The 26,769-nt window shown below is 40.3% G+C and overlaps 1 protein-coding gene across 2 annotated transcripts in view; it reads left to right on the forward strand.

The window, feature by feature from the left end:
• Positions 1 to 26,544, forward strand: part of MYOM3 (myomesin 3) — an 80,465-nt gene extending 53,921 nt beyond the window's left edge. For both annotated transcript variants that reach the window (XM_051988229.1, XM_051988230.1), the window contains exons 24-37: positions 77 to 121; positions 403 to 539; positions 1,151 to 1,295; positions 3,001 to 3,060; positions 4,134 to 4,201; positions 6,486 to 6,596; positions 9,493 to 9,580; positions 10,826 to 10,864; positions 17,925 to 18,033; positions 20,873 to 21,036; positions 22,402 to 22,438; positions 23,375 to 23,397; positions 25,446 to 25,501; positions 26,096 to 26,544. In XM_051988229.1, coding sequence (XP_051844189.1) covers positions 77 to 121; positions 403 to 539; positions 1,151 to 1,295; positions 3,001 to 3,060; positions 4,134 to 4,201; positions 6,486 to 6,596; positions 9,493 to 9,580; positions 10,826 to 10,864; positions 17,925 to 18,033; positions 20,873 to 21,036; positions 22,402 to 22,438; positions 23,375 to 23,397; positions 25,446 to 25,501; positions 26,096 to 26,362 — 1,349 coding nt within the window. In that variant the 3' untranslated portion in view covers positions 26,363 to 26,544. The remainder of the gene's footprint in view (positions 1 to 76; positions 122 to 402; positions 540 to 1,150; positions 1,296 to 3,000; positions 3,061 to 4,133; positions 4,202 to 6,485; positions 6,597 to 9,492; positions 9,581 to 10,825; positions 10,865 to 17,924; positions 18,034 to 20,872; positions 21,037 to 22,401; positions 22,439 to 23,374; positions 23,398 to 25,445; positions 25,502 to 26,095) is intronic.
• Positions 26,545 to 26,769: the final 225 nt, after the last annotated feature.

Genomic DNA, 26,769 nt, shown 5'->3' on the forward strand with positions numbered 1-26,769 from the left:
AGCCAAAAAAAAAAAAAAAATTAAGTAGTGACTTATGTCTTCAATTTATTCTCCCTCTTATTCTTCCTTGCTCTAGAACTGGACAAGCTGAAGAAACTGAGCCATGAGATCAAAAATCCAGGTGAGTATATAAAGTCATGATGGAGAATTATGCAGCCCAGCCCTCAAAAAAATATGTCCTGAGCAAAGATATCACTGGAACTCATTCTGAAATCGAGATCCCTGATCTGAAGTTCAGAATTCTAAACTTAGAAGAGACACCCAAGACCATTTTAATTATTGAATGCTAAGGATGAACTCAAAGGTGTTATCAAAGTGATAAGGAAGGAGGAATCGAAGAAAACACAGAGAGGGAAGGAATGGTAGAGCCAAATGAACATGTCCTTTCTTTCTGTTTCCTAGTGATTAAGCTGATATCAGGTTGGAACATTGACATCCTCGAACATGGAGAGGTTCGACTGTGGCTGGAGGTTGAAAAATTATCTCCAGCAGCTGAGCTGCATTTAATCTTCAATGACAAAGAGCTCATCAGCTCTCCAGTAAGTGTGTGCTCAAAATTCCTAACCATAAGCTCCCCTCCCACTGAGACCTTCGCTCCTTAATTCCCTTTGTTTCCTGGGCATCATCACTTACAGAGATCAGCACAGAGGCAGTGTAGAATAACAGAAACCATCCTAGAACAGGAATCAGAGGACCTGGATTGGTTGAATATTTTGGTGTGATTTGGAGGGGTGGGAAAACTTAATATATACAGTAGTCTGACAGTTATTATGCAATATTTTGAAGTTTTTATTCTGGAATAAATGTTAAACAACTCAATACATGTATTGAACAAACTATAAGCGACTGAGAGCAGGACCAAATATTTTTGGTTTGTGTCCCCTAGCACCCAGGACAGTTCCTGCATGTAGCAAGTGCTTAATAAATGTTAAATTGGGCATGCTAGAAGCTGGACTGAAGGTGGGAAGGGAGCTTAGATCTTATACATTATCTTGTTCAACCTTTTGTTTAAAAAAATTAAGTAAATGGAAGCTCATGAGAATTAAGTACCTTACCCAAAATCAACTTATAAGTGGCAGAAACAGGACTTAAATCCAGTTCTTCTGACTTCCATTGCAGTCCTTTATCCTCTCTGTTTTATTTTTTCCAGTCACACAAAATCAATTTTGATAGAGAAAAGGGACTTGTGGAACTGACTATTGATAACTTCTCTGATGAAGACATGGGAACATATACAGCTCAGCTCCAGGATGGAAAAGCTAAGAACCAGATCACACTGGCCCTGGTTGATGATAGTAAGTAAAAGCAGGCACATTACCAACTGACTTTTTGCAGAGATTACTCTTGAAGAAGAGAAAATGTCAACAAATCCTCATGCTTTAACAATCCCTGAGACAAGCTCTGTCTCCCAGGCATCCTTTCTGGTTCCCACATAATTCTTCTTCCACTTTATCTAGGCCAGTTTTCCACACATGGTATTCTCTCCTTCCCACAAGCCAATTACCATTCTACTCTTCTACTCACTTTCTCTGAGCAAGACTGCCCATGAAAAATTGTAATGGAGGCAAAATTAAGTTCCCCACCTCCCCAAAGCCTCTAAGGTAATAGATGATCACTGAAGTGACAATTAACAACCGGAGCATTGCTGAAAATCAAAGTCATCTGAGAACTAATGTATTAACTGATAAGTGAATAACCAGGTATATCATCTGTCAACTATAATACATTAGCTGATGAGCAATCAAATATCTAGTAAGAGTCCAGCATGCACCTGGCTCTATGCCAGGGATACTAAGCTTCGGGACAATCCTTTGTCTTCATAGTGTCTGTATGTACCCCAGGCTACCAGCAATCATCTTGACATTTGTTTTGCCACTGGATTTCTATGATTCTGGAAGAGAGAGTGGGGCTGATGGTTTTGCAGAGCTCTAAATCCAACTTGAGAGCAAGTCAAGACATCATCTTCATGATGTCATTGGTCTTCTCCGAGAGCAAAGATTATTACCACCAACAATATTTTGTGGGGGAAGATAACTTGTACTCCTATAAATACATACAAAATTTATATTAAATAAATACCAGGAAATTTGGGTGGGGTAAGATATCAACTGGTAATATGAATACAATGAAGGTAGGAGAGGTAGAGTAAGTGAAATTGGAGGGTGAAGGGAATTTAGGTTCTAGAAAACAAATTTCACAATTCCAGGGCACTCAGTGAACTGAGAGACAATTAGGTGGTACAGTGAATAGAAATCTGGTCCTGAAGTCAGAAAGATTTGTGTTAAAATCCTACTCCAGATTCTCACAAGCTGTATGACTCAATTTCCTCATCTGTAAAATGGGGATGATAATAGTGTCTAACTGATTGCATGGATAAATTAGGATATTTATAAAGTGCTTTGCAAATAAAACCATTTGTACATACTAGTGATGATGATGATGATGATACTGGCTCACCTCTAGAGTTGTCCCTTCATAAAGCAAATGGGATGGCTCCAAGAGCAAATAACCTCCTATTTCCTCAACTGTTGGATGGTTTTTCAAGGAGTCAGATTGAGAAGAAGGAATAAAGACTCTGTGAGTTTAATTGATGCTTAAAAATCCCCTAAAACATGAGACACATATCTATGCATTCAGCCTACCCCATCACTCTAGCAAAGAGTAGGACCTACCTCTCCCCCTTACACTCTTTCTCCCTCAGGATTTAAGTTGATTGTGTTCACCCACCCAGGAAGATTCCTGTGATTGTTCAGTATTCCTTCCGGGAAAATTCCTGCTTAGAGCAAAGATTCAATTCAGATCCAGTCAACAAGTCCTTCTTATATTCTTACTTTTGCCAGATACTGTGCTAGACTCAGCCTACAAAGTTCTACCCTCAGGGAACTTGAAGTCAGTCTTCTGATTTAGAATATTGATTGCAATCATGTTGTCTGCTACTCCTAACCTTGATAAGGCCTCCAAAATTGGCTAATGACATTCCCCTCTATCTGGCTTTTACAGGTTTTGATAAACTTCTGAGGGCTTCAGCTACTAAACGGAGAGACTGGAAGAGAAAACAAGGTAAGGGCATCCAGGTAGCCTTTGGGTGATTAAATTGTTTGGACCCTTGAAAGCCATCTACTAAGTCACAGAGGGTTACACATTTGGATCTTTGAAGGGAATATCCATACCAAAAAATTATAGATCACTTATCTGTTGAAGAACATATTTTCATACTTAATATTTTAGAGGAAAACTATCACTGGAACCTAAATTTTATATCCTGAAAACTAGTTTTATGGAATACTGTTTGGACTGTTATTCCAGTCAGAAGACTTGTGTCCAAATACCACTTCTGATACTTATTGGTTTTGAGGTCTTAGACAAATGGATTAAGTTCTCTGGGACTCAGTTTCCTCACCTATAAAAAAGTGTTGATCTACATGGCCTCTGAAATCCCTTTTAATTCTAGATTTATGGTCCTATGATATCCTTAACATAATCATTATTCCATTCTTTTCTTTGATACTATTAAAAATAATAATATATCAACAAATATTTTTCCAACAAGTATTTATTAAGTATTTAGTATATGCTAGGTACCATGCCAAGTACTAAAAATACAAAGAAAAGATAGAATTAATTAATCCTTGCCTTCAAGGAACTTACAGCCTATTGGGGAAGATAGTATGCACATAAATAGATCTAAATAAATACATTCAAGGTAACCTTAGAGGGGAGGACACTGGGCTTGAAAGAACTGGAAAAGGCCTTCTGCAAAAAAAGTGGCATTTGAGTTGAGTCTTGAAAGAAGCCATGACAACAATAGTAATGATAGTCAATGAATAGTTTCTGAGCACCAAAAGTTTGTGTTATTGGACTTGAGAGAGAATTCAATTAAATTCCATTCTATTCAGCAATCTATCACAAATCCATTCAATTACTTTTTTTTTTTTACTTCTTTACTTCTTTTTACTTTAATCCTTAGTAGTTCCAGAGTCCAATGTTCCTCAACAAAGTAAAAGATTAAAATTAAGATAAGGGTGATATGTGGGCACTAAAAACAGAGGCTAACCAAGGTTGATTGGTGCCAAGTAGGCGATACTTTTTCAGCTCTAATGAACATGGGTGGGTGGGTATATTTGCATTGGCAGGTCCCCATTTTGTGGAATTTTTGCAGTGGAAAGTCACTGAAGAATGTGAAGTGCATTTGACTTGCAAGGCAAGTATGATACTTTTATACCTCATCTTTTCCTTTCTGGCTTCAGGGTGGAAGACAAAGAACTTCCCTAACCAAACCCAATGGTCCTTCTTGATGTCTCTCAATTAGGAAATCTACTGTGTATTTTTCTCCAGGACAAGAATTGAGTTTTATAGTCCAGTCTGAAAAAGAGTCCAAAAAGGCCAGGCTAAATCTGACTTCCCTGGAGGGATGACTGGTAGATAGAGGGGAAGAAAGGAATCCATTTTAAAGACTGATTTTTCCATCTTATAGGAAGAGAGAAATAACTTATATGTTCACAGGAGAAAGAATATATCTGTCTGACCTTGGAGTGGAAGAAATTCCTCCAGGAATGTGGGCTAGTTCCAATATAAGGAAAGAGGAGTTTCCTGAAATGAAAATGAAAAACATAGGTTGGCCCCAGGGGAAGTGGACCAAAAAAAATTATTTGAGGGATGATGGTATATAAGCCAGGCTAACTAGTAAGAAGAGGCAGCTGGTGGCTCAGTGAAGTCTAGAGTCAGGAAGACCCAAGTTCAAGTGCAGCCTCAGACACTTCCTAGTTGTGTCACTTAACTTCTTGTCTCTAACAAAATGGATAAATGGATCTTCTGGAGAAGGAAATGGTGACTCAACCTAGTATCTCTGATTGGACATGACAGAAATAAGTGAACAACAACAACAGTTGGGGAAAGTAGAGCAGTGGGCTTGGAATCAAGAAGACTCATTTTCATGAGTTCAAGTCCATCCTCAGATACTTTTTAACTGGGTGACCCTGGGTAAGGCAAATCAGTTTACCCTGCTTCCCTCAGTTTCCTCATGAACTGGAGAAGGAAATGGCAAATTATTCCAAATTCTTGCCAAAGATTAGGCAAGATATAAAGAATCAGACTAAAACAACTCAACAACAACCAAAATTTAGGAGAGAAGAGGTCCCCTCTTAAAGCAGAAGGGATTCTTACCCACAAAAGGGGAATTATAAGGGGGGAAAGGAGAAGAATTATTTAAAGGTAATGGGATTTCCCTGACTATGATGAAGTAAGTGTTACCCTGGGTAAAGTATATAACTTGGAGGAGGACTTCTCTAAAAGGTAAAGAGGCAAAATAGACCCCAAGACGGTTGGGGGATAATTTGTCATTTCCCCAGAGGAGAAAAGCAGCAGATTACAATTTCTTTGGACCTCAGTTTCTCTATCTATAAACAGGATTAATAATACCTGTAAAAGGAGTTTTCCCATAATGGAGTTCCCAATATCAGTAAAATCATAGGTTCATTCTCTATCAGTCCTTATCCCTATCAGTACATACCTCACAGACACAATATACAGAGATAATATAAAGAAGCATTTGCAAAACCTTAAACCAGCTCTCATTGCTAGCCCCTCCCTCAAGAAGTGGTTAGGAGGAAACTGCCTTGTAAACCCAGAAACTTTCTAAGCCTCTTGAGGACAGGAAGTCTCATTTTTGCTTTTATATCATCAGCACCTTGGCCAGCAACTGACCCAAAGTAAACACTTGAGTGCTTGTAGGTTGGTTTATTATTTGATTAATTTCACTGATTCTAAACTATAGTCTAGAATAGGCTTAAGTTCTTAAATCAGAATTCACAAACTCTCTAGGGAACTCTGGATAGGTTTTGGGGGATCTGTGAACTTAGATGGGAGGAAAATGTCTGACTGAAATATAGCATTTCCTTCACTTAAATATGCACACACATATATACACATATACATGTACAGTGTATATGTATGTATGATTCTGAGTCCACAATCTTCACCAGACTGCCAAAGTGGGGGGAAGGAAAAGGTTAAGAACTGCTAATTTTGAAGTGTCTTTTAACTAAATTGCTCATATGGAAAACAATAAATATTTTTTAAACCCAGGTACAGCTACTTGGGAGTCTGAAATTGTGGAACTAGGCCTGGGAATGGCCTCTGCACTTCCAACCCAGTAAAGATAGGGAGATCTGGTCCTTTTTTTAAAAAATGTACTAGGACTATGAACTGTAAGAGACATGAGTGGTCTGGGCCCCACTCCCAAAGGAATTTTTGGGATTGCCTAGCAGCCAAGCTCCAACCGCAGAAGGGGGCAGCATAGAGCAGTGTATGTTAAAAACCAGATGAATCCATAAAACAAAGAAGAATTGGCTTTTTTGTCCTGTTCTTAAAAACTAAGAGCAGAGAACAATATAGTGGTTAATGGGGTTTTCCCTATAAAACAAGAGAAGATACAACTTCTTTGAAGGGAAACCCTCACTCCTATCTCATTTTCTCTCATTCCCCAGGTAACAAACACCAAGAAAGAGTCCAAATTTCAGTGGTTCTTTCAGAAGAAAGAGAATCCAAAGGGCCAATACAATGCGGAGACAGGGGCTGGCCTTCTAGTGATTCCAAAGGTAAACATGATACCAGGGATTTGGGGCTAGGGTGATGGGCATGAGAATACTGGCAAAGGGATGAATCAAGAGAAGCAGGTTAGGTAAAATGACATCACCTGGTTCTAATTCCTGCTGTCCTTGTGTGTTCTTGAAAAAGTCATTTTCCTTTTTCTAGGTCATAGTCCTCTGTTAAAATGAAGGGTTCAGTCTAATGTGTCACTAAGAATTATATGTTTTCAGGTCCCTCCCAGCTCTGACATCCTGTGTCCTAAGGTCCCTCCCAGCTCTGATCTCCTGGGTTCTAAGGGCTCTCCCAGCTCTGACCTCCTGAGTTCTAAGGGCCCTCCCAGCTCTGACATCTGGGTTCTAAGGGCCCTCGCAGCTCTGACCTTCTGTTTCCTAAGGGCCTCCTAGCTCTGACATTTTGTGTCTATGGGCCCTCCCAGTTCTGACATTCTGTGGTCTAAGGGTTTCCAGCTGTGATATTCTAAACCTTAATACCAAGATCAAGTAACTTAATGATCTTATGTGACTCTAGAATTGAAAGCTGATCACATTTAGGAAGTTCCCCCTTCTAGGCCTCCCTGTGGCTTTCAAAGACTCTCACTAGTGGACATCTGTTAGGAAATAAATATTCCTCCTCTTGTGGAAAAAGTTGAAAGAAAAAAAAAACTTTTGCTTTACTACTGCAGACTTCTCTCCTACAAGGGAGCTGAGTAAACATGACAATTTTGAAGGGAAGGAAAATGGCCATGAATCTTCCCCCTTCATCCTAACCCTTGTTCCTTGTGATGAGTCATCTGTCTAAGAGTCTGGAATGTTTTCCTTTGCTGGTAGGGAGCTCCACAGAGCCTCGGACAGAGATAAGGAGTTCTGAGACAGGAAAAAGCCCTGATCCCCAGGTTTCTCAAAGTTAAGAGTCCCTCTGGCCTGTATCTCACACCCTTCCCTACTCCCACCAAAATGATTCCCAGGCTCCTTACCCAGCTGCTCCCATCACCCTCTCAGAGGCCTGCTCAGCAGACACTGCCTGGATTTAAATTCCTGGTCTTACTTCTTACTATCAATGTGATCATTTAGATTCCTTTCCTCATTCTTGAGCCTCGTTTTCCCCTTCTATCAAATGAGGAGGTAGGAGAAGGTCACTCCAAAAGTCCCTTCTTGTTCAAAATCCTATGACTTCAACAGTTCCCCTTCCATCCCCTGAAGGTTTCTAAATCAGAACTATAAGGATAGATGGGGAGCTATAGTGAAAATCAGACTTTAAAAAAGCCCAGTTCTTTGTTTTTCTAAATTCTGAGAATGGAGATAAAATTTGGGGCTCTAGAGCAAATTGTGACAAGGACTTCTGTGAACTTGCAAAATAAATAGCAACACACCTGTGTCCTTGGTGGAATGTGCAGCTAGAGTTGGGCCATGATGACCTTGCAGCCAGCCTGCAAGGCCAGATGTGCAGCCAGCCAGCCCAGCAGGAAAGCCCTAAGACAGCAGGGTGCCTGAGATCCAAGCCCACAGGGGACTTAAAACTGGGTCTGTGCTATATAGGAACTTTTCTAGACTGGGAACCTAATCCCCTTCTACTCCCCCAAAAAGATGTGGTACAGTGTGGGTGATGTTTCAAGGTGTTAGAGGAAATGTCTGTATGTTTATTTTGCCATACCGTCGAAAGAAACACTCCTTTGTTAAAACTTTCAAAGTAAAAAAAAAAAAAAAAGGGAGAGGTCCTTAGTTGGCTGGCTGGTTGTAAACCATAAAATCAGCATGTCTGAACTGGAAGAGACCTTAGAGCTTTTATAATTCATCCCCACCTCCACAGTTTTTCAGCCTGGGTAACTGGGTCCTAGAGAAAGAAACCAACTTGTCCACCATTGAGGATGCTGTTTCTGCCAGAGCTGCTGGCTTCTGCTTGATCTCTTCCCTCAGGCCCTCTGGGTCCCCTGCTCTCAACTTCTTGGAGTCACTTGTTGAACTTCTCTCCCCTGACTAGCACCCAAAGAGAAACTCTAGGTTCAAGAACTGAATGGGAGGCAAGGGAGAAAATAAAGCCTAGATATGAAGCAAAAGAGAATAATAACTATAGAACAAATGTCTAGGAGAGATGAGCAAACAGCTCTGGACTTCAATTACTCTCTATGGAAAAGATCACTGAAGGTTTCACTCGTAAAGCAAAGATGTAGTCTGTCACATCACTTTCCCAGTCAAAAATCATCAGTGGCTCCCTAGTGCCTCAAGAACACTAATTAACTTAGAGTTGATACTTTCTTTTTAGTTACTAACAAATTCCTTAGCCTGACATTTGAGACCATTAGGATCCTACTCAGGTTTCCAGACATCAAGTAAACATTAAAGTAAGAATTTTCACCAAAAAAAAAAAAAAGAAGAAGAAGAAGAAGAAGAAAGAAAGAAAATGTTAAAAAAAAAATTTAAAATAAAGAAAAAGAATTTTCATCAAGCTAGGAGTGCCATATTGTATAGTCTGGAGGCAGAAAAACCTGCCTCAGATACTTACTAGCTGTGTGACCCTGGGCAGGTCATTTAGCAAACATTTAATCTGCAACCATTATGTGCAAGTGGGAATGAATTTCCTTGCTTGGGGATTCCCTACATGACTGAAGTTACAGGCCCTATCCTAATCTTGATATTGAGTATTAGTGGAACTGGTTTTTATGTATTGGGTCTTGAAGGATTCCAAACAGTAGAGTTGGGGAGAAAGATATTCTGACAGAGAGTTGGCAAGGGGCCTAAACAGGAGGGCATGAGTTGCACAATTTGGCTGGAGCACAGGTTACCTCCCGGGCAGTTGTTCTGGGCAGGGAGGACGAGGAAAGGAGAAGGGTCACAAGTTCATCAGCAGCTTTGAATGCCAAATTTCCATTTTCCTCTCTCTCATACATCTTCTCAATACTTCTACCAGATGTCCAAAAAAGACAAGGGCACGTACAGGGCTGCGATTTCGGATGACCGAGGGGAAGATGACACCATCCTTGACCTCATGGATGAAGGTGGGCACTCTGAGTCCAAGTCAAAATAGGGACCCCAGGGCTGAAGCTCTGCTAATGTGCCCCCTCCCCAGATAAAACTCTCTCTGTCCCCGGCTTGCCTTTTCTCCTACCTGGGGTTATTTCCTCCTTCACCTCTCACCCAGCCTTCCCATAACCTTATAGTCTCCCCTGTAACTCTGCCAAAGGACAAATGTCCTGAACATTCTTCTTTAGTTAAAGGAAACTGAAGGATTGACACTACTCAGGCAGGGAGCACCAGAAGGGGTCGGCCACTATGGCCCCTCCTCCCTTACCTCTCATTTGGATGAATTGGTCAGGGTAGAGACAAAAGCAGCGCTGAGATAGCGTGGGCCACAAATCCTCCCCAACCCGGGTACCTCAGATAGTCACCACCACCACATCATCATCATCAGGGCTAGCATTTATATAGCACCTGCTGTATGCCAAGCACTTTGTGCTAAGCTACAAATATGATCTCATTACATCCCCATAACAACCCTGGGAAGCAAGTGCTATTATTGCCCTCGTATTATAGAAGGGGAAACTGAGGCAAACAGAGTGGAAGTGGCTTGCCCAGAGTCATGCAGCTATTAAGTGTCCAAGGCTAAATTTGAACTCAGATCGTTTTGACTCTTAAGTCCAACATTCTATCCACTAAACCATCTAGCTGCCCCCATATGTAAATATGCAAGGAGAGGAGTGCTGTAGGAGCCACCCCCAAGCTTCCTGCTCTCCCCTCCTCCAGCTTCACCAAACATACTCTCCATATGGAATGATTAACCTCCAGCTGCATCCATTCCATACTACATTCACCAAGCCCCTTTCTACCATCCAGGACCCTTAAATTCCCAGTGAAAATGCTGGTACAATCAACACTCCTCTTGTTAAAGCTTCCACCTCTCATCCCACTCTCATGCCCAACTCCAGAGCCAGAGTCAGAAATCCTGGTACCCGGGACAAATTCAGTGTGGGCAGAAATAGAAACTCTGCAACACAGAATACCACCAAAGGGAAGAAATGTGCCCTTCTCCCATTTTGGCCCCCTGGGACTAAGCCTTAGTTATCCCACCCTAAGTGCAGATTCAGCTTACCATATCCCAGTTTCTTGATACTTGTCCCATTTCAGTGAAAACACACACATCCCTAAACTATATATATATATATATACTTACAAAATAATTTTTCCGCAATGCCCTCTCACCATGAGAGACACATCTGTGACCTCTCTGTCTCTTTCCTGTGTAGCATATGATGCCATCCTTAAGGAGCTCTGCAGGATCGGCGGTAAGTACCACCTCCTATGTGAACCCTGGTAGGAAGTACATGTAGAACCCCACCTTCTGACCCCATGATGCTGGGGCTGCACTTCCACATACAGTGGACAGACCAGCCTCAAACCCTATTTACTCAATCATTGCACTGATAAACATAGAGCCTAGTGTGAGGACTCAGGGGTAACCCCCATGTGAAATCATTTTTATGATGGGCATGGATTTATCAGTGTAATAATGTCCCCAAAATGGCTAAGAATATCCCTGGTCTGTTGTTTACACACTAGGCTAATTGCTAAGGGGAAGCTAGAGACTAGAATAGATAACCAACTTGATTTGAAATCAGGAAGCCCTGAGTTCAAATCCTCATTGATATATCACTGTGTGACTTAATCTTCTCATCTGAAAAATGGAAATAATTACATCTACTCCGAAGCTGAAATGAAAATGTCTGTAATGTATTATGCAAACCTTAAAGCACTATATTGTATTCTATTGCCTCTGTTGTATCCAACTCTTTGTGACCACATTGGGGTTTTCTTAGCAGAAATACTGGAGTGGTTTACCATTTCGTTCTTTAATTCATTTTATCTATGAGGAAAGTGAGGCAAACAGGGTTAAATGACCTGCCCAAGGTCACACAGCTAGTAAGTGTCTGCAACTGGATTTGAACTCAGACCTTCCTAATTCTGGGTCTGACACACTATCCACTGTTCCACCTAGTGGCCCGAAATATATGTATTTTGTAATGTAATGTGTAGTGTAATACATATATATATATATATATATATATGTATATATATATATATGTATATATATATATGTATATATTATATATATAATTGTTTATTTGTAACCACATGCATACTCCCTGGGAGGCAGGAAATATATCAGAACAGAGTTTTCTAAAATTTACAGCTGGAAAGAGCCCACATACTTAATCATCTTTTTGTATAAAAACGGAGGCTCAGTGACAAATATGGAAATAGGCTCAGAAAAATTGCACATGTTTAATCTATATTGGATTCATACTATCTAGAGGAGGGAGAAAGAAAAAGTTAAAACACAAGGGTTTGCAAAGGTGTAAGTTGGAGACTATCTTGCCCTTATTTGGAAAATAAAAAGTCATTTAAAAAAAAAAACCACCCTGAGGCTCAGAAGGAGAGAGTGATTTGTCAGAATTTGACTCCAAGGCAGAATTCTAGAATCCCAGAATTTGAGAGTTGGAAGGGGCCTCTGTGACCTAGTCAGGATGTGCTGATTCCAAGTCCTACTCTTCAGAGAGCTTATTAAATATTCAATGTGAATGTTTACACCTCAGAAATCCACAAATGCTAGAAATAAGAACTTGGTTTATTGTTTTGTTGATTTCCAGACTTAAGAAAATAGCAGAGGAAAATGTCAGTAATGTAGATTAGTTTAGATGTGTATCATGCTTCCTTTTTTTTTTTTTTTTTTTTTTTTGGAGAATCAGTTGTTGAACATTTGCCAGCATACCCCTGATTCTGACCAATATCCAAAAAGGAATCCCCTCTGTAGGGGGCTGAAACTCTAAAAAGGTGTATTTAAATCTAAGACAGCAGAGTACATAAGGCTAAGTACCTACTCTCAACCTTAATTTCCTCATCTGTAAAATGAGGAGATTGGATTACACATCCTTTAAATTAAATCTCTGACCCTCTGACTCTTCCTCTGGACACTCACTTCCTAAAATGTCACACCCCAAACTGAGCACGAGCATTCTGATGTGTTCTGATTCTGATGGTGGATAGTGGGACCACTATCTCCTTGGTCCTGAATGCTACACAACTCAATACAGCACAAGATTACACTGGTTTTCTTAGCTGCCCTGTCCTACTATAGAGTCATTCTGAGCTTGTGGTCCTCTGGAAACCTCAGATCTTTTCTCCAGATTAACTGTCTTTTAGCCCTCATCTTATATTGATGAAGCTAATTTTTGAGCCCAAGTATAAGATCTTTAATTCATCTCTCTTAAATTTCATTTCATTAGGCTCAGTCCCATATTTTACTCTCTATCTATACCACATAGCTTTGGGAGTGAGGAGGTAGGGAGAAACAAAGAGACAGAGAAACAGACTTGAGTCAGCTGTTTATCTTTCCTGGGCTTCATTATGTTCATTTTTAAAATGAGAGTGTTGAGGTTCAAAAGGAGACTCCAAAAGATTGGGGTTGCAGACCAAGATCTCAAAAGAATTTGCAGGCTCAAATTCATCTCCAAGTCAAAGGACAAAGTTTATTATAATTGTAATGCCAATTAAAGGGGGGTAAGTTCCAAAAGCTTAGCAGAGAACTAGGAAAAAGAAGATAATTTTATAAGATAAAGTTAAAGACCAGAGCTTCATGTTACTTATTTGCTAATTTTATGGCTTACAGGTAGGTTTGAGGGATGATCTATTCACTATTGTCTCAGAACTTGTTTATTACTGACCAATGGATTCTTTTTCTGACAGTCAGCAGTGTTTGTAGGACTATACTATAGTATTCCTGTTGTAATATAGCTTCTAGGGAAGACAGCAATAATTTTAAGATCCCCTGATCTTAAGGGGCTTCTTGTTCTTTCTTTTTTATAGCTTTTTATTTACAAGTTATATGCATGGGTAATTTTACAACATTGACAATTGCAAAATCTTTTGTTCCAACTTTTCCCCTCCTTTCCCCTCCACTCCCTCCTCCAGATGGCAGGTTGACCAATACATGTTAAATATGTTAGAGTATAAGTTAAATACTATATATATATATATATATATATATATATATATATATATATATATATATATATATACACATGTCCATACAGTCTTTTGCTGTACAAAAAGAATCAGACTTTGAAATAGTACAATTAGCCTGTGAAGGAAATCAAAAATGCAGGCGGACAAAAATAGAAGGATTGGGAATTCTTTGTAATGGTTCTTAGTCATCTCCCAGAGTTCTTTCGCTGGGTGTAGCTGGTTCAGTTCATTACTGCTCCATTAGAAGTGATTTGGTTCATCTCATTTCTGGTGATGGCCACGTCCATCAGAGTTGATCATCATATAGTATTGTTGTTGAAGTATATAATGATCTCCTGGTCCTGCTCATTTCACTCAGCATCAGTTCGTGTAAGTCTCTTCAGGCCTTTCTGAAATCCTCCTGTTAGTCATTTCTTACAGAACAATAATATTCCATAATATTCATATACCACAATTTACCCAGCCATTCTCCAATTGAGGGGCATCCATTCAGTTTTCAGTTTCTAGCCACTACAAAGAGGGCTGAAGGGACTTCTGTTCTAACAAACTGTCAATGATTCTAAATCTTCTGGCTTTGGAGTCTGATTCTGAGGCCCTCGATCTAAAAATGCTATTGTTCTGTCAATGTTTATAAAAGTCTTCTGGCCTAGGAATATAATAATATTTCTTCCCTTAAATTTTAGGAAATATATGTTAGTGATCCTGAGACTCTCTTTAGAATAGTCCTACAAACATTACTGTCTGTTAGTCAGTGATAACCAAATTCTGGAAACCACTCCTTGCTTCTATCCCTAGGCCATAAAATTAGCATATCTGTAATATTGAAGAACTAGATAAATGTGTCTCCTTGCTTCTGTTTCTTTGCTAAATTCTTTTGGAACTTAGACCCCTTTAATTGGAGTTACAATTACAACAAACTTTGCCCCTTGACTTGGAGATGAGTTCAAGCCTGCAAATTCTTTAAGACCCCTTACAACACTGCAATCAGTGACTCCCAATCTTTTGAGGTCCCTTCCCAACCTCAACATTCCTAAGACCAGGAGACTTTAGCATCACTAACAGACAGATTGTTAGAACAATAATACTCTTAAGATCAGAGAGTCTCAGGATTACAGCTATATCTTCCTTAAAATCAAAGGAAGATTTATAGAAATAGAGAGAGCACAAATAGAAATATATATATATATATATATATATATAAATGATATATATGTAGAAATATAGGGAAAAAATATATAATTATTATAGAAAGCCAGAACTCTGGACAAGTATACTTGAAACAAGGTGTTAACTCAGTTGATGAGCTGATGGTTCTCTAGTTCACACATATACTTAGTACTTAGTATGGTGATGTAATGGGTTCTCCAAGTTCACACATATTCAGTATGCTGTAATGATGTAATTACAATAAGGTATATAAGGGCTAAGAAGGCCTGGAAGACAGACATTCCATCTTTGACTTTGCTCCTGGTGGCTCTCCTGCCTCCTGCACGCAGATCAAAGCTGGTCCTGAGAATCTCCAGAAAGCTAGTCCAGACATTTAAAATTATTATATTCCTGAGGGCAGAAGATTTCAGGATTACTGCTATATTTCCCCTAGAAATTTCACCCCAAGCCCCCTATCAAGGATACTGGACATGATCCAATTCAGTTTAACTTGAGGATCATTTGTTTCATGCCTCTAAGGGTCCTTTCAGTTTCATTGGTCTAGAAGTCTGTGACTCTATGGATGAGAATTGAGTTCCTGTACATACTTGTTAAATGGCTGCCCTGTGAAAGGTTCTCTGTGTGAAGTTCTGGAATGTCAGTTACCCAGCCAAGGATGGAATGAGGCAAAAGCACCAGCTGGACCAGAATCACTATCAAGAGAGTCAATCTACAAATATTGACTGCTTGCCTTTTATTTGCCGAGCACTCAGTAGTAGGAATGGGAAGATGTTCATAAAAACAGAAACGACTCCCATAGCACTTTGCTAACCCCAAGCAATGCCCTCAGGGTGATCGGGACAGGGAAGAACTATTGATGAGGGCACTCTCTCCATAGAGGCATGTAGAGGATTGTGCTAAATTATAAATATTGTCATCTAGGAAATTGCCTAAGAGAGCAACCAGGATGAGGAGGGGCTTCCAGTTCATTCATTCAGTGAGAAACATTGGAAGCAACCAAGGATGTTCAACCTGAAAAAAAAGAAGAATTAGGAGAGACATGGTTTTTGGCTTCAATTAGTTGAAGGACTTTCATTTTCACTAGGGTCTTCCCTTTTTTAGTGTCACAGAGCCCTTTGGTAAAGCCTTTAGACAGAATGTGTTTTTTTTTTTAATTCATAACTTAAGTAAATGCTAATTTTCAGATTGAGGTTAGTGAAAATAAAGATATAATTGAAATTACATATGAACTCTTATGGATCAATGCATCCCAGGTTAAGAACTTTCTAATATACCAAACAGAATTACCAGTGTAACAGGAATCTATTTGTTGTGGTGGCCCCAGAGGGTAGAAATGGGAGCAGAGCTGGATTTGTAAAAAAGTTAATTCAGGCTTCAGTCAGTGAATTGATAAGCATTTATTAAGTGGCTAATATGCACCAAGCCTTGTGCTAAACTCATGCAAAAACAAAACTGACATAGTCCCTGTCCACAGCCACATTCTGTCTGGGGAGATAATATGTACATACAAAGATATGTACAAAATAGACACATATAAAGATATGTACAAAATCGGTATGAAGCAATTTTGAGAGGAAGGCACTAGGATCTGGGAATGTTGGGGGAAACTTCAAGTAGAAGGTAGGACCTGAGGAGAATATTGAAGGAAACAGGCTTTCAAAGAGATAGCAGAAAGGAGAAAGCACATCCCAAGACTGAAAGACAGCCTGTGCAAAAACACAGGAATATAGAAAAAGGAAATGGAACACAATATAGGTAGAACAGTAAGTCTAATCTGGCTGAACTTCCAGACTAGAAGGGAAATCATAATAATAATGTTGGAAAAGTAAGATGAGAATCCAGGATTTTAAAAGCCAGAGAGAAATAAGGGAATCTCTAGGGCAAAGGATATGGGCATTTTAGTAACTTTATGTGCATAATTCCAAATGACTTTTTTAAATGGTTCTTCTGATCCATTACAGTGATTGTGTAGTTTCACCAACAATGCATTAGAGTGCCCACAACCCCTCCAATATTGATTAACCTCATGCTTTGTCATCTTTGCCCATTTGAAATCTCAGGATTGTTTTGATATGAATTTTTATTATAATTAGCAATTTGGAACATCCTTCCATATGGCTGTTAACAGTCTGTCCTTCTTTTTATGAGAACTATTTGCTTATATCCTTTGACTACTTATCTACTGGGGAATGGCTTTGGAGGTAACTGGTGAGAAGAAAGTCCTCATATAAATATTAGCAACACTTTTGGAGACAACAAAGAACTGGAGACAAAGTAAACACCCATCAACTGGAGAATGGCTAAACAAATTGAATATAATGGAATATTACTGTGCTATAAAAAATGCTGAATTTGGTTGAATGTAGAAAAACATGAGAAAATCTACATGAACTGATGCAAAGTAAGAAAATGATTACACATTATCAAGGCGAAATACTTAGAAAGGGCTAAATTCTCTCTATAGCCACAGTCAGGGATCATGTGATAGAATGGTCTTCCATTCTAGAACTGGCACTAGAACATCTCAGCAGAACAACATGCAACTATATACCTTGTGAACAGAAAGAAAAACTACCAAAAAAAAACCAAACAAACAAACAAACAAACTGAAGGTGAAGTACAAAATTATAAAGAACAAGCATGGCTTGAAAAAAAAAAGCTATGAGCAGATACCTATTCATGAGGTATGCTGGTAAATGTTTAAAAGCGGACTCTCCAAAAGGTTGTAGGTATATTTTAAAATTCAATCTGAGTCTTTACATTTTCTCTATCATTTTCTTAAGTGTAGACAAAGTGTAGACAGACAAAACAATAAATCAAGCTCTAATTAGCTAATTAAAAAGCGTAAATGTTCACAAAGAAAATCTAAAAATCAGTTCTCTGCAGCCAATCTGATCTTCAGTACATCCTGTGGAAGAGGTGGTACTATCTGACAAGTATTATGCATTGCCTATATTTTAAAACTTTTTTGATGCATTTATCAATTATACTAAGGTTTTTTCTCTTCTTTTTCTTATTTTTTGTCTTAAAAATATTATTTGTTATTTGCAATAACTGTCTGGTTTGTGTAGGAGAAGGAATACTGGGGAAAACTTTTTTAAAGTGTATTTAAAGTAAAAACAATGTGTGCTAAACTAATTCTGTTTTTTCTATCAGCTCTTTCTGCCACTCCCCTGAAAATCGAGGGTACTGAAGAAGGCATCCGAATCTTCAGCAAAGTGAAGTTCTATGATATAGACTACATGAAGACCTCGTGGTACCACAAGTATGCCCTTCCCCTTGGAAGGGGAGAGAAGAACCTCCTATTGGCCCTCTCCCACTCCATCTATCCCTGACTGTGACTATAGGGAGAACACAGTCCCTTCTAAGTGTTTCCCCTTAGTAAGCTGAAGAGGGCTAAACTTAAGGAGAACGGATAGGAGGCCAGGTCAAAGATGCCAGCCCTGAACAGCAGAATTAGCAAGAAAAGAGCTCACAGCAGGTCTCAGCTTAGTCAGAGGCTATCCAGCTCAAACCCTTCATCTTACAGAAGAGGAAGCTGAGGTCTAGGGAAGTTAGTTGATTCAGGACACATGGGTTATAAGTAGGAGAGTCGGGATTCAAACGGAGGGTATATGGCTTTAAATCCATCTGTCTTTCCTCTGCACCATAATGCCTCCAACCAATGACCATCTCTAGCAGAGACTAGCTAGTAGATCTCAGAGTACAATCTCTGGCCATGTCTATGTTGGCCATTTCCAGAGAGGAGGGAATTTGACTCAAAAGCACTGGCCCTTAAAAAAAACAGAATATTAGAGCTAAAAGGAATCTTAAAATGTGGATCGTTGGAATACAGATGAATAATACTGAAAAAGTCCTGAGGATCCAGAATTTTGTAATAGAGAAGTTGGTAGGAGAGTTGAAAATTGACCCAAAGCACAGAATGCAAGAATGTAGAAAGTCAAAGTGAGATGAGAACCTGAAGACAACAAAGTCCTCCCCCTTCATTTTACTGAAGAGGAAACTGAGGAGCAGAGTTTACAGGCAATGCTCATCATCTCACAGCCCTGACCCTAAGTCAAAGACAGTTCCACATGGGAAGAAAGGTCCAGGAAAGAAGTACAGTCTGGATCAGGAATCTGGCTAAACCAGATGGATGCTGGGTTCTCCTTAGCAGCTCATCCCTGGCGATTTAGGGACAAAGTGAAGTTGCTAAGGTTAGTCCCACCAGGAGACCTCTCTGGGACCTAGATAAGCACCTCCCAGCAGGTCGTCCAGGCATGGGATGAGAAAACGACAGAAACTCAGGGCAGGAGCCTGGGTCACGGTCAGGAGCAGCTGGAACACAAGGTGGAGAAAGGGCTGAACAGGCGCTGATTCTGTCACTGATTAGCTGTCTGACCTTAGAGAAGGCTTTGCTTCTGTGTTTGCCTGAAATGTAAAGTGAATGGACCAGGCTAGTGTCAAAAGCTCTTCCTACCTCTAACATCCTGTATTCTAAAGTTGCTATGAAATTTGAGACCCTCCCAGCTCTGACATTCCATGTTCTAAGACCCTCCCAGCTCTGCCATCTTGGGTTCTAAGGGCCCTCCCAACTCTGACTTCCTGGGTTCTAAGGGTCCTCCCAGCTCTGCCATCCTGGGTTCTAAGGGCCCTCCCAGCTCTGCCATCTTGGATTCTAAGGGCCCTCCCAGCTCTGACTTCCTGGGTTCTAAGGGCCCTTCCAATTCTGACATCCTGGGTTCTAAGGGCCCTCCCAGCTCTGCCATCTTGGATTCTAAGGGCCCTCCCAGCTCTGACTTCCTGGGTTCTAAGGGCCCTTCCAGTTCTGATATCCTGGATTCTAAGGGCCCTCCCAGCTCTGACATCCCAGGTTCTAAGGGTCCTTCCAGCTCTGACATCCCATGTTCTAAGCCCTCCTTCCCCCCCCCCCCAGCTCTTACCTCCTAGGTTCTAAGGGCCCTTCCAATTCTGACATCCTGGGTTCTAAGGGCCCTCCCAGCTTTGATCTCTATTCTTAAGACTAAAATTTCTCTTTTCTATCCCAGCCATCTATTCTTAAGTCCTTGCTAGTTCCAAAAAAATTCTCTGACCTCAGGGATGGAATTTTTTTTAGGAGTGCAGTCTTTAAAGCTGTAAGGGACTTTAAAACATCCTGTAGTCTAACCTTCTAAGTGTAGAAATGAGAACAAATCAGGGCCCAGAGGAAGGATGGGCTTTGTCGATGTCACAAGAGCAGTGCTGCTCTCTAGGTCCAGATTTCTGACCATCTCACCTCTGGCCACACATTGAGATTACCACATGTCAGCCCACCATCAAGCTGCATCATGAGGGGGTTCTCCAGGCGACATCCTAAATCCTCACCAGCCCAGAATCTTTGATCTTATCAGCCTAAGATCCCTCATCTCTGCTGCAACAAGCCTTATTGCCCCCATCCTTTGGCCGATGGAGACCAACTATTGGACTGACTTGACCATATTCTTAAAAATGAACAGAGGTCACAGCCAAGTGTGAATGCCCCAGCTTCTCTAGACCAATGCTGCCCAGCTGTGACTTATTCTAGACGTCTCCATTTCCCATTTTACCACAGTCTTCTCAAAGGATGGAATTGGGTCTGTATCACCAGAAAGAACTATCAGGTGGTAGCCACAGGAGGATGACAAAAAGGGGAAAGAATGAGGATTGAAAGAAAAGGATCTGAAAGTATCTGGAGTTAGAAGATCTAGGATCAAATCTCAGCTCAGCCACTTATATTGACAAGTTGCTTCACATTTTGAGACCTCAGTTTTTTCATGTATAAAATGGGTATCTCCCCTCTAGCTTAAATTCCCTGGTGAAGACTGTGAAAGGGGGCAAAATGGAGAGGAAAGAGAAAGGCAGGAAAACTTTTTCCTTGGTTCGTCTGTGACTCCAAGTTGAGTGCACTGACTCCCACCACCAGTAGCACCCTCTCTCTATAGATACAGGGAGCAAGGGGGCCAGACAACCTGAAAATCTATCTAACAATGTTAGGGCAGAAATGAAGGTGGAATGGAGGAAATATTCTTCTTGGGTCCATACTGAGACAGCCTCGCCGTCCCCAGTCACACAGATCCTATTAACCATTTGGTAACTTTCATCTTCAGAGAAAAGCGACTGGAAAGTGGTGACCGGGTGAAGGCAGGAAGTACTTTGGATGAAATCTGGCTCCACATTCTTGACCCCAAAGACTCTGATAAGGGGAAATACACCCTCGAAATCTCATATGGGAAGGACATCCGTAAACTCACAGCAGACTTGTCAGGCCAAGGTGAGCAGAACTTGCCTGTCTGTCTGTCCAAACATGCTCAGAAAAGCTCCTGGGCTTCTCAGGGCCCCATTTTCTCCCTTGCACCTCCTCCCACCTGGCTCATCTAGTGTTTTGTGGTTTTTTAACAGGAGCACTACCTGATGACCTTCCTCACTCCCTCTCCCAACCAAACTTCTTTTGTAACAAAGAGATACAACTAAATGGCCAGTAAGGCATGCTTCATTCCACACCTGTAGTCCACCTCTCCACCAAGAGGGGCTTCATGCTTTCTCATCCACCATTAATCCTCTAAAGCAGGGGTCCGCAAACTTTTTAAATAGGGGGCCAGTTCACTGTCCCTCAGACTGTTGGAGGGCCGGACTATAGTAAAAACAAAAACTTTGTTCTGTGGGCCTTTAAATAAAGAAACTTCATAGCCCTGGGGAGGGGGATAATCGTCCTCAGCTGCCGCATCTGGCCTGCAGGCCATAGTTTGAGGACCCCTGCTCTAAAGCCATGACTACAGAAAACTGGATTTGGAAATCCTCTGGTATTATTTCCTTTGATTACTGTGCTCATCTCTGTAAAGTGTTCTCCTGTTCAAGTCATCCCTTTAAGATAAAGGGAAGGAGCAGTTATGTGGCCCACTGGAGAGCACTGCCCCTGAAGTCAGGAGGACCAGAGTTCAAATCTGACCTCAGACACCTAACACTATCTGTGTGATTCTGGCCACTTAACTCCAACTGCCTCACCAAATAAAATAAAATAAAACATAGGGAAGATCCTACCCAAGAAAAGCCAAGGGTCTGGTGAGATTAGAGCCAACACGTACAGAGCTCTTGGAGTTTTGCAAAACACTTTACAAATATTATCTCATTTGATCCTCCCAGCCACCTTTGGAGGTCAGTGCTGTTATGATCCTCATTTTACAGATGAGGAAACTGAGGTTAGTAAGTGCCTAAGGCAAGATTTGAACTCAGATCTTCTAGTATATTTACTGTACCTCACTTTTTAATGACTCAGTGCATTAAAAAATAAAGCAACTTTAAAAGATGAAATATTAAAAGAGAACTTTCATTACCCTTTAAGAATGTTTGGTGACATAATCAAAAGAATTGTCCCCCTTTTAAATAGCTTTTAAATTTTTTATATTTAGTGGTACTTAAATTTAAAGTTGAACTTAAAATCATATTTTGGGCAATCAGCTATCCTTAAGTTCAATAGGCTTTTCACCCCCCCCCCTTGTCAATTTTAAAATGTACTATAGAAAGTCAGCTTTATTAAAATCTTCCATTAATTAATATTTAAATGTTCTCATTGAAGACCCAGAATTGGGTGATCAAATTGAATAAGGCATTCACTGTTTCACCACCTCTCTTTCTATAGCTTTTGATGATGCACTGGCTGAACATCAGAAACTGAAGTAAGTTTCCACTAACATTTCATTCATTGATTTTTCTCATTATTCAGCAAACATTTTTAAGACACCTACTGTGTGCCATGTTCAATGCTCTTGGGATTGAGGGGCTTGGGAATAGGAAAACACAATGTTTAGATAATATGGGATACCCATCCTCATGAAACTCATAGACTAGTAGAGAGATAAGACACAAAGACAACCATGATACAAACATTATGTAATATATATATATTAAAAAATACAAAAGAAAGTTTCCTATGAAGGTCACAGGGAAAGCACTTTGCCAACCAGTGGAATCAGGGAAGACCTCCTGGGAGAGGTTCCATTTGACCTGAGATTTAAAGGATTTGGAAGGAATTCAATAAACAAAGAGGGGATAAAAAGCATTCTGGCATCTGAGCAGCAGGAGCAAAGACCTGGAAGTGGAAGAATACAAGGCATCTTGTGTGGGGAGGAAGAGATTATTTCCTCTTGGTTGGTTAGTTGGAGCATCAAGTATGTGGAAAGGAGTGATGTAAGAAAAGGTTTTATCACAAGATGCCTCAGAACTAGAAAGAAACTCAGCTGTCATCATATCCAACTCTTTCATCTTATAGATGAGGGAAACTGAGACCTGAGATGATTTACTTCTAAATATCTGATATAGAATTTGAACCCAATACTTCCTGATTCCACATACAGTGATCCATTATACCATGTTTCCTCTCATGATGAGGTTTGTGAACTTTACTCATTTGGTAGCAGGAAGCCATCAAAGATCTGGGAGCAGCGATATTTGTTCCAATTGCAAACTGGGAGGCAGTTATCAAACATGCTCTAGAAACTGCAAAGGAGTCTAGATAATTGAGCTTTTATTGTCACTGTCATTGTTAGGGCTGTTAGATATGATTACAGAACAAAATGAAACTCATCCCTTTTTTCCCCATTTCTGTTTTTCAGGCAAGCTGCAATCATAGAGAAGAGTAAGTCCATTGATGTCTACATCTCTTTCCATTTTCATGGTAGAAGTAAACTATCCCAAGAGAAAAAGTCCCAGGATTGGCCAAATCACCTTGCCTAGCATTTCTTATCCTTCCACTGAACTGGTAGTGCACCATCATTCCACACAAGAGAGATGAGGGAGAGGATTAATTAAGCTGTGCCAGGGGAACAGAGAGGGCAGATCAATGGATAGAAGGAAGAGAAGGAATTAAGAGTCATAGGTCTTAGTGGGATTTTGTGGGGGGAAAGTTTGAATCAGAGTCCTGCAAAGACTGGTGTCCAGGAACTAGAGTTTGACCAAAATTAGTTCTATTTAGATACCCAAGTGACCCCAGAAAAAAATCAATATGGCAACCTCATTTACTTGGTTAGGGAAGAGGAAGAAAAAAGACGGGAAAGAAAAGAAGAGCAGGGAAGGGAATATTTATTAAACACCTACTTGGTGCTAGGCTTTATTACCTTATTTGTTCATTATTACCTCAAATATCCTCAAATCTCAATTAATCATACTATAATTGAGAATCTGGAAGGAAATAAAAAATAAATAAATAAAGGGAAGAAATACTTATTAGGCACTTCCAATTCCAAACATTGTGCTAAACAAGTGCTCTTATTATTCCCATACAGCCAGTTTAGTGTGTGAGGCTGGATTTGAATTGAGGTCTTCCTGACTGGAGGTCCAGTGCTCCATCTGTTGAACACCTAGCAGTCTCTGGATACCTCAAATAGCTAATATAAAACCCATGACTTTTACCCACAGAAAAGTCCCCCAAATCCTCAACCAGAGATTATTTATTTTTATTTTACGCACCATTTAAACAAATTCAGTTATCTGCTTTCCCAGCTTGCAACAGATTAGAAGTAGCAAGTTTAAAAAAATAAATAAAAATCAACGATTATCTCAAAAGTACGTGGCAAGAGAGAGAAGTGAAAACAGACTGTCAGAGAGGGAGGATGCAGAAAGGCTCTCAGAAGCAAAAACAAGAACTCAGAAAGCTTAGCAGGTTGGAATCATCTAGACAATGGACAAAGAGCCCCATACTCTTTATGTTGGCCAGAGATCTGGCTCCTCCTTCACTACCCCTGTAACCCTAAATCTAAAGCCTCTCATCTCTAAACTATAGGAGGTTGTACAGATGGCCTCTGGAGTCCATTCCAACTCTAAATCTATGACCCTGAGATCTACTGAACATTTCTGTGGCCCTATACAGCTAACTGCCAAGTACTGTCCCATTTTGTTGCTTAGTTATTTCAGTCATATTTCACTTTTTGCGACCCCATTTGGGGTTTTCTTAACAAAGATACTGGAGTGCTTTACTATTTCCTTCTCTAGTTCATTTGACATAGGAAGCAAACAGGATTAAGTGACTTGTCCAGGATTACACAGCTGATAAGTGTCTGAAGTCAGATTTGGACTTGGGTCTTAATATCTCTAAGCCCAGTGCTCTGCGTGGTACCACCAGTAGCCCCCTGTCTCATATACCAGCTTATTTTTGCTTTCAACAATTCTATATCCCTAATTTGCAGGTGAAAAACCTGAGATCCAGAGAATTATGGGATATGGCTTAAAGCCATATCCAGCAGATCTGCTCTGCCGCCAAGCCTAGTGCTCTTCCTCCTACACCATGCACTTCTTATAAATTATTGTGCATCAATGACCCTATGCCACCATTAAAAAATACATTCAACTAGACCAGTTCTGTTCTATGTGACTATTTTGTTACAGTTGTACCATCATTAAGTTTTAGTTTCACTTATCTTTGCTAATTTGATGATTGTCAGGTGGAATCTAGGAGAGCATCCTTCAATCTTGGCACACAAACAGTTCATTTCCACTATTTCCTTTAACTGTTCTGTGAAGGTTTGGTGATGAATAAAATTTGATTTATGTTTGTTAGTTTTTTAAGAGTTTTAATACTTAAAGGAGTGAGCATCAGTTGTCTGAAAAATTCATTTCGGTGTAATAAATCTTCTAGGGAGAACCTAGATGAGCCAGGATCTTACTTTTATTCCATTTACTTCTTTCTAGATCGTGCTAAAGTTGTAAAAGGTCTGCCAGATGTCGCCACCATTATGGAGGATAAGGTAAGAGTTCGGTCAATTCCAAATACATACTGCAAATCCACTTGAGTTCTTATAAAGTCATAGAGTGTAGCAGAAAATATCTACAGAATGTTAGAGCTCAAGGAGCATGAGAACTTAGAGTGTTGAGGTAGAAGGGGACCATGGACAACAAATGTCACAGCCAGGAGGGACCTCAGATAATAGAGGAGCAGAACAAGGAGGGATCTTTGAATGTGGACTGCCAAAACTAGAAGGAACTATTAGCATAGAAAATATTATAACTAATGGGGGTCTTGGAATATGACCTAAGATGTTAGAACTAGAAGGAATCATAGAATATGGAATATCACAGTTGGGAGGGACCTTAGAAATAGAAGGGACCATAGAACATAAAATGGCTCACTTGAAAAGGACCACTGAAAAGGACCACAAGTCTCCTGACTCCAAGTTTCACACTTTCCATTCACCTCCCCCACCACTTTCATTCTTTCCTACTATGTGGCCCCCCTACAGAAGTAGGCCCTCACCCTTACTGCTCACCTAGGAATCAGCCTGTAATTCTCCCTCATGGAATGGACAGCTCCAGGGTTGACACAGGGCTCTCTCTCAAAACAGACCCTGTGCTTGACGTGCATCATCTCAGGAGACCCAGCCCCAGAAATCACCTGGCTGAAAAACGACCAACCTGTGGCCTTCCATGACCGCTATCGGATGGAAGTAAAGGGGACTGTGGTCACCATCACCATCGAGAAAGTCTGCAGCGAAGACAGCGGGCGCTACGGCATCTTCGTCAAGAACAAATATGGTTCTGAAACTGGGCTGGTCACCGTCAGTGTATTTAAGCATGGGGAAGAGCCCAAAGAGCTGAGGAAGCAAAAATAGCAAGAGTTTTCAAAATGTCCAGCTGCTGGGCCAGACCCCACTGGAGTATGATGTAATGGAAAGAAGGCTGGACTTGAAGGCTTACTAGTTTTGTAACTTTGAGCAAGTTACTCTTCCTTTCTGAGCCTGTTTTCTCATTGGCAAAATGAGAATGAATTAAAAAAAATGCATTGCCTACATCACCAGGTTGTGGTAAAAAAAGTGTTTTATAAATGAGAATTCCAAAATAGTTCCGAAAAAAAGCTATTGTTATAAGGTTCATTGCAGTGTTTTTCTTCTTTAAAATAATAATGGTTCTCTCTGGGAGAAAGCAGGTTTCTCAGGGTGGTTTTCTGGAGGCAGTCTTAGTTTCAGTCAAAGGTAATAATCACCCAAATGCAGCCAGGTGGTAAAAATGCAAATGTTTA

Source organism: Antechinus flavipes, chromosome 3 (assembly GCF_016432865.1).
Source record: "Antechinus flavipes isolate AdamAnt ecotype Samford, QLD, Australia chromosome 3, AdamAnt_v2, whole genome shotgun sequence".
Lineage (NCBI taxonomy): Eukaryota > Metazoa > Chordata > Mammalia > Dasyuromorphia > Dasyuridae > Antechinus > Antechinus flavipes.